This window comes from Daucus carota, chromosome 4, assembly GCF_001625215.2.
Source record: "Daucus carota subsp. sativus chromosome 4, DH1 v3.0, whole genome shotgun sequence".
In the NCBI taxonomy this organism is placed as follows: domain Eukaryota; kingdom Viridiplantae; phylum Streptophyta; class Magnoliopsida; order Apiales; family Apiaceae; genus Daucus; species Daucus carota.
Genome location: NC_030384.2, coordinates 43,260,381 through 43,268,663, shown reverse-complemented (window position 1 = coordinate 43,268,663; position 8,283 = coordinate 43,260,381). Strand labels below are relative to the sequence as shown.

The 8,283-nt window shown below is 36.1% G+C and overlaps 1 protein-coding gene and 1 pseudogene across 1 annotated transcript; both read right to left on the bottom strand.

Annotated features, from left to right (window-relative positions):
* Positions 1-455: 455 nt before the first annotated feature.
* Positions 456-2,204, bottom strand: LOC108217766 (alkane hydroxylase MAH1-like; annotated as a pseudogene).
* Positions 2,205-4,896: 2,692 nt separating this feature from the next.
* On the bottom strand, positions 4,897-6,675 carry LOC108216853 (alkane hydroxylase MAH1-like). Its single transcript, XM_017389708.2, has one exon. The coding sequence runs from the start codon at positions 6,594-6,596 to the stop codon at positions 5,037-5,039; it is 1,560 nt and encodes a 519-aa protein (XP_017245197.1). The 5' UTR covers positions 6,597-6,675; the 3' UTR covers positions 4,897-5,036.
* Positions 6,676-8,283: the final 1,608 nt, after the last annotated feature.

Genomic DNA, 8,283 nt, shown 5'->3' with positions numbered 1-8,283 from the left:
AATTTTAAAATATATTAGATAAAAATAATATTGTGATGGTGCGATTTATATGATTCTACAAATAAAATTGGTAGGAAATATTTATTTTGGATTATAAAAAATCATAAACTCATGAAAGACATAATTTGTTTTGGATCCAGAGAAGGAATTATAAACATACAAGATATCAGTTGCCTTATCAAAAAGTTAATTTTGTTCTAATCTAACGGTGCTTATTTATTCAATATACATCCAACAGATGATAAGTTTTTGGACCATTCAGCCATGCTACCAAAGTATCTCCTCTACGCTTATTATATATAAGTATATAATATGTTCTCGCTTTTAGAACATGAACAACACGTAAAGTTGAACTTCAGCCCCTCTCTTGAATGCACGCACTGCACATCGGCACATCTATATCAAAGAAACAACACGTAAAGTTGTAGACTCTTCCAAAAATAGTAACAATCCAATAAGATGAAGGGAGTAGTATTATTAATATAAAGATTATAAGGTTACAAACTAGGCGCAAGGCATAGTACCATGCATCATGCTGTGTGTTTTATTCTAATTTACAAATATTACCAACAGGCTGTTTACAGCACAATAGACATTCTTGAAAAGTACATCCGTGATGATAAACCAAACACTTATATTTTTGCCAACGTGACCTTTAAACCAAGTTTCATTTGCAGAATGATAGAATCAGCTAGGACTATAGGATGGTCTTCAACAACTTGAATCCTGTAATTATGTATCAGAGTAATTGCAACCATTTTCATTTGAATGAACGCCATTTCCTTACCAATACAAGATCTCGGCCCTGCATTAAAAGCCGGAAACTTGTATGCAGGTACTTGTTTTGAATCCCTCCTTTCTCTGTTATCCATCTCTCTGGCTTGAACTCTAAGCAATCTTCTCCCCACACACTCTCCATTCTTCCTGTGCAATAAAAAGATAACACAATTTTTGAGTCTTTATCAACCGCATGACCACTTGGAAGAACGTCAGCTTGTATTGGAGCCATATGTTCAAAAGCAACAGGAGGAAAGAGCCTTAAAGTTTCAGACAAAGCTGCATGGAGGTAAATAAGTTTCCTCAAGTCTTCCCTTCTATTGTAAGACATAAAACTTTCGCCTTCCCCCACTTGCAGTTCTGTCTCAATTTCTTCTTGAATCTTGGATTCAACTAAAGGGTTCTTTGAAATAAGCCAGAAGAACCAAGTAAGAGTTGTACTAGTAGTATCTCTTCCTGCAATCATCAAAGCTAACAAAGAGTCCCTCAAAAACTTTTCGGAGTTCGAAGTCATGCCCTTGTATGCATCCATGTAAGTTGCCAACAAATCCAGCCTATCTTCCCCTGCTGCAGACAACTTTTCAGAATTTGCACTCAGCAGTTCCTTCCGCTTCATGGATATGCATCTATATATGAACTCATCAAAAGCTTCCCAAGCATTCCTTACACCTTTCTCTTTGCCGAATCCCATCCAACTTTGCAGCTTCCAGAGGCTTTCAGGAAGAACATGCCTATACAACAGCGCCTCTTCAGTAGCTGGGAATGCTTTTTCACAAGGAATACAAGGCAGACCAGGAGACAGGCTTTCAGGGTCATGGTCTAGAAGCAAAGAACAAATATTATCGAAAGTGAGCCTCTGAAATATCTCCTGCAAATCCACCTCGATTCCATGTTTTGACACATTATCAAGAACCGGAACCAGCCCTTTGTCCACCTTATTCCTAATAGACTCCAGCAGCTTCTTACTGAAGTCGGGACGATTAAAAAGTGATACGTTTGTTTTGCGCTGAACTTCCCACAGATGATTGTCCACATTGAGCATCCCATCTCCAACTATCTCGAAAATCTTGTGAAATTCAGGCCCTTTGGGATAATTTCTGAAATTCTTGTTCAAGATATAGTTGATGTTGGCAGGATCGGATGTAAGAAGCAAGTCCAAGTTAGCGAATAAAGGACCTTTGAACTCGAAAGTGCCGTTGCTGTCTTTGATAAGCTCTGTGGTGAAATCATGCACTCTATGACAATTCTTGAGAAGCAGAGGAGTCATGCCCAAAACCGGCCAGTTGGTTATCAGAAAGTTTGAACTTTTGGAATTGATCCGAAAGTATAGAAATATCATGGATAGAGGAAGAACGAGAAGTTTGATTACGAAGATTATCATTAAACCCATAACTGGATATGTTTTTACATAATTTTTGAGCATTGGCTGCAAACATATATATAGCAGCGGACAGAATTGTACATTTAGTGCTCTCATTCATTTTTATTTTTACTATGGGTTAATTATCAAACTCATCACTTAACTGGACAAATGGTATCAAACTCATCACTGATCTCCACGGGGTCTCAAGTGGCTCACTAAACTAGTTTAATAGTATCAAACTCATCACCGCTACATCTTTTGGACAGTTTGTACTCTCAAACAGTGAAACTTAAGTGGTTTATATTTTGCCTTTCATGTATTATAGTTGTTAAAAATTATAATTCATTTTCTAACTCACGGTAAAATACCTAACGATTAACGTTTAAATGTAAAGATAAAGTGGGAAAATCACTATCTAACTGATATAACATAATAGTTTACGCAACAATTTAATATATAAATTTATGTATAGTTTATACAGACTTTTTCTGCATACTAGCAAGATAAATGAGTAGTGTAAACTGTGGGTAGTTGAAGGAATGGACATTACAATTTAAAATTTCTAGTACAAGGTTGTTGTGTCAGCTTTTCAAAATTAATAACCAAACAAGCACCAAAATAATATCTATTATTAAATACTTCCACCAAATTATCAGTAATGCTTTAAATAATATGTATGAAAAAACAAGTATTTATTTTTTTAATATGTACTCTCTTCTACAATAGCCTCTCTAAAATTATCATAAATTTCCGATCAAGATGATATTTATTATATTATAAAATATTATCACAATTCAATATAAAGTAGGGAAATTATAAATGGTACCATTGTGTAATTGGCTTCTCTTCCAATTTCGTGTTTTTGACTTACAAGTGATACCACTCAGTTTATGATCCGTTAACGATATTACCGTTCCGTCCATCAAAACCTTAAAAACGTTAGTTGACCGTATTTATTTTGTATTTTTCTTTTAAAAAACACATAAAATATAACTGATATCTGTATTTTTTTTTATAACCAACCATCATAAATTATCATTTATATAACCAATCATCATAAATTATCTTACAAATTCAGTAAATTTTATGTGATCTCTATTTTATATCATTTTCCCTGATCATTGTAATTCAACATATTCTAAACATTATCAACAAAATTTTTGTTAGACTAAATTATTGACTGGGTCATGTTCCAGAGAGAACCATTAGAGAGAGAACCATAGAACCCTTACCTTATTAAGTAAGGGTTTTGCAGCAGAACTTCACAAAAAAAATGTCAATATCTATGGATTATATTTTTAAATTATTTTTGAACACACACAACGATGAAAAAACATGAAAAAAACATGTATTTTAGATTTAGATCCTAAAAATCTATTTAAAATTTAGGGTTCTTCTATGATTCGATTTTAAGAAGTGGTTCTCTCTTGAGCGCGACCCATTATTGATAATATAAAAAAATGATTATGTAAAATTTGTTAAATTTATGTATCGTCTTCCTACCGAGGGAGTAGAATTCAGTGTATGATGAATATTAGAGGAGTAAAATTACACTCCCCTACACCTCACTCTAAAAATGCAATTTAGCCTGATCACATTATTAGCAGACCTGTAAAGAAATTTTACTAACACGTTATCAAGGCGGTTCAATAAATCAACAGAATTCGACACAATCATATGGAAGAATGATCCCCGTTGCGTACCCTTGCATGCTAACTCGAGAATCTTTGAATCATTTCAATAATACAGTGGTGTCAATTACTTGATTTAGCCCATAATAATGCTTCCTTTAGGCCAATTGCCCCGGCTTCTCTTGACTAGCTGAAACAAAATTTAACTAAAAAATACTCCCTCCATCCCAAATTAGATGGCCCCGTTGACTTTGAACACACAATTTAAGTTTCATTGACCGCATAGATACGTGACTTATTTTTATAATTTTATTTTTGCAAATAAAAATTAAAATATGAAATTTTCATTTATAAAAGAAAAAAATAAAAAAATAAATTTCGAAAGTAGACGGTCAATGCACCTAAAGTTACGTGCCCAAAGTCAACGGAAACATCTAATTTGGGATGGAGGTAGTTTATCAGAAATATGAGAAAATCCAGATGTTAGGTATATATTAATTCATTGACATTGATGCTACCGATTTTGATTGACTAATTGATACGGTGATATTGATCGATCGATTGATTAAATGACTCGCTATCAATCCGCTCGTCTGCACACGTAACAATGTTGCTACTCAATCTTCTCTCTTGGTCAGAAACGAAACACTTAGTATTCAAAACTATGTTACCGAAAGTAATCTCTCTTACAAGTTCCTAAGATGATTTCGAGAGTGTGTTTTAGGGGCTTGGGAGATTCTTTCAGTGGATGATGCTGAACTACATGCTCTCTGTGCTTGATTTGTTTTGACACCGCGGCAGTGAAAATGTCGCTGAAGGAGATCTAAAATTATCCTTTGACATTGCAATAGTGGTGCAAATTATGAGGGACGTAAATGATGCGTGTACTGTTTTTTTCTCTCGGGAATTTATGCACTGGAACCGAAAAAAGAATAGAGCTGCTCATGATTTGACGAAAGCCTCTCTGCAATCTCCTCTGCATAGTGGCTAAGTTATCCAAATTATGCTCGGCTACAGATTTTGGCTGATGACCTTAATTAATACAGTTTTTCGGTGCTCTTTTTCCCCTGCGAAATTTTTACCTTAGTTGGGATTTAACGAGTCCCTTCATTTTTTCCCGAGAAGTAGTAAATGAAAACACTTCAAATTAAGCAAAATGAGATGAGCATACAAACGTATGGCGACATTTACATATATTTTACAGGGTACAGCAGCCGCTAATTGAATAAACGACAAGTTTGCAAGTAACTAGAACATAAACAGAATCACCAGGTACTACAGGATGATCTTTTGGCCATTCTGACCTTCAAACCATACTTCATTTGCAGGATGATGGAATCGCGAGGGACTATGTGATGACCATAAACAACTTCAACTTTGTAGTTATGTATGATATTGGCCGCAACCATTTTCATTTGAGTGAACGCCATTTCCTTGCCTAAACAAGATCTTGGCCCTGCGTTAAAAGCAGGAAACTTGTATGAAGCTTCATGTTTAATCCCTCCCTTTTCAGTTATCCACCTCTCCGGCTTGAACTCTAAGCAATCTTTACCCCACACGTTCTCCATTCTTGCAACTGAATAAAATGATAAAACAATTTTAGAGTCTTTATCCACCCGATGACCACTTGGAAGAATGTCTGGCTGTAGAGGAGCTTTATGTTCCAAAGCAACTGGTGGGAAGAGTCTTAAGGCCTCCGACAGAGCTGCTTGTAAATAGACCAGTTTACGCAAGTCTTCCTTTTTGTTAAAAGGTATGCAGGAGTCATCTTGTTTCGGATTCAATGCTGTTTGGATCTCTTGTTGGATCTTGGACTCCACTGAAGGGTTTTTTGTGACAAGCCAGAAAAACCAGGAAAGAGCTGTGCTAGTACTATCTTGTCCTGCAAACAATAAACTAAACAAAACGTCCCTTAAAAACTTATCAGGATTACTAGTCATTACCTTGTATGATTCCATGTAAGTTTCTAGCAAGTCTGGTTTATCCTCTTCTTGTGATTTCACAACAGAGGAATTCTCAGAACTTCTGTTCAGCGAGTCCTGACGCTTCAAGGATATGCATTTGTATATAAATTCATCAATAATTTTCCACGCTCTGCTTAGCCTTTTTTCTTTACCAAATCCAATCAAACTTTGCAGCCTCCAAAGGCTTTCAGGCAGTAGATGCCTGTGATACAGCGCCACCTCAATGATCGTGGAAGCTTTTTCTGCAGGAACATGAGGTAGATCACGAGAGAGGCTTTGAGGGTCATGGTCCAGGACCAACGTACAAATGTTATCGAAAGCAAGCCTCTGAAATACATCCTGCAAATCCACCTCAATTCCATGTTCGGATACATGATCAAGAAGCGGAATCAGCCCTTTCTCCACTTTAGCCCCTAAAGTCTCTACTGACAGCTTATGAAAGTTAGCATGGTTAAATAATGACACGTTAGTTTTTCGTTGAATTTCCCAAAAATAATCATCCACATTTTGTATGCCATTACCAAGAATATCAAAGATCTTGTGAAATTCAGGGCCTTTAGGGTAATTGTTGAAATTCTTGCTGAGTATGTAGTGAATGTTTGCAGGATCAGAAGTGACGAGGAAGTCCAGGTTAGCTACAGAAGGGCCTTCGAACTTGAAAGTGCCATTGCTTTCTTTGAGAAGTTGTGTAGCAAATTCGTGGATTTTATGATAGTTTTTTACGAGGGCAGGTGCCATGCCCAACACGGGCCAATTGGTTACCTGGTTGTTTCGACTTTTGTGACTGAACAGATAATACAGAAATAGAATTGTTACAGATAGAGGAAGAATAAGAAGCTGAAAGACGACATAGATAGCCATGTTCGTGATATTTTTCCATATTTTGAGCTCCTATTGCGACTTTTATAAATCAGGGACACACTCACTGACTTGGGAGGTCAATAAGTGTCGTGGTCCTTAGTACAAAAATTTACATCACACAAATTTAATAAGTCGACTACTCCGGTACGTGTCATTTACAACTAACACACGATTATCCCCAGTCATATTGTTAGGGAGAAAGATCGTTGCTGTTCTTCTATCAGGACCTCAGGTTATCTATGGTTTTGTTTCTGAAGGTTAAAAAGTAATTTATAAGGACAAGATGAGAAGCTGGACATGGGTCCTCTGCAAATTGCAATGAAGGAGAAGGTGAGCAGAGCTTCCAAGCCAGTGAGTAATTTTGGTTGTTACTGTACAGCCCTTTCAGCAATTGAAGGGAAAAAATACAGAGAAATTAAAAGATACTAGGAACAAGATCCATATCAGATTTTTTATTGATACTAAATACTCATCTGAAGACCTTACATAATTTGTCTTCCAAATTACAATTACAAATTGAGAAGTGCCCAGACTACTTATTTCAAATCGGTGATGCCTTTTATCACCTGTTATTTCTGTTATATATTTTTTGGTGAATAATTTGTTACCGATACTCATTAGAGAATCGACACATCATTGCCGCCAAACGATCATGTGGAGTTTGTTGACAAAAATAGATCAAAGACAGCGATGAATTTTGAATAATAGAGTATGGATGGCAATAATTTTGTAATTCATTCATGAGAAAATATCTTGTGCTCTACTCCATATATCTAACAAGCTCTTACAAGAACGACCCAAGTACCCTCAAAGACACAAACTAATTACTAACTAATGACAAAACAAACAAACAGAAATAAAGCTGATGAGAAACAGAAAACAGCAGATAGCAGCTCATGTGGTCCTTGCACAATTTGACATGGAGTGTATGAGGCACATGGTATGGCAGAGAAATTGAGAGCTTCACTAGAGTTTGAGACGGGGACCACTGAATTTGCCTCTAAAATGAGCAATCAACAGCAAGTGAGTGAGCTAAAGGCTTCTACTCCGTTGTGGCAAACGGGTCTTTCACCCGTTTCACTATCTACTGATGTTCTGAATACACAAATAAGTACAAAATCAACTTCCATGACACTTTCAATATCTATTTTATAAAGTTTAACACATAATATGGCAGTATGGCACGTACTAGACAAATGAGTATCCCACTGTCACAGAAAACAGAGTAATGAACGATTTAATATGCACTAGGGCGCGAAATTAAGACGAAAATAGTGGGTGCAACAATTACCCGAAACATGTCGATCATTAATAGCACCACAACTCCGATGTTTCCGAGCACCACAACTCTGATGATTACGACCAGGCCTTCTCTAAAACGTGCTCATAGTCGTCGAGGCTTAGATGGAATAGGAGTATTAACTAGGAGCAATTTACATCAAACATATTAAAGAGATATCTGTCTTTTGTCCTTAACATTGAAGTGAACTAGAAAACCATCTGCCGCCAGAAGAAGAGCTTGTTTTTACGGTTTTCACTTTCCAAATAAGCATAAATGAATGGAGCAGGTGAAAACCGTTATAATCAAGTATCATAATCAAAAGTAAGATTACATGTTTTAACGGTTTTCACTTCCCAAATTAGAGTAAGTTATAATCAAAAGTAAGATTATATGTTTTAACGGTTT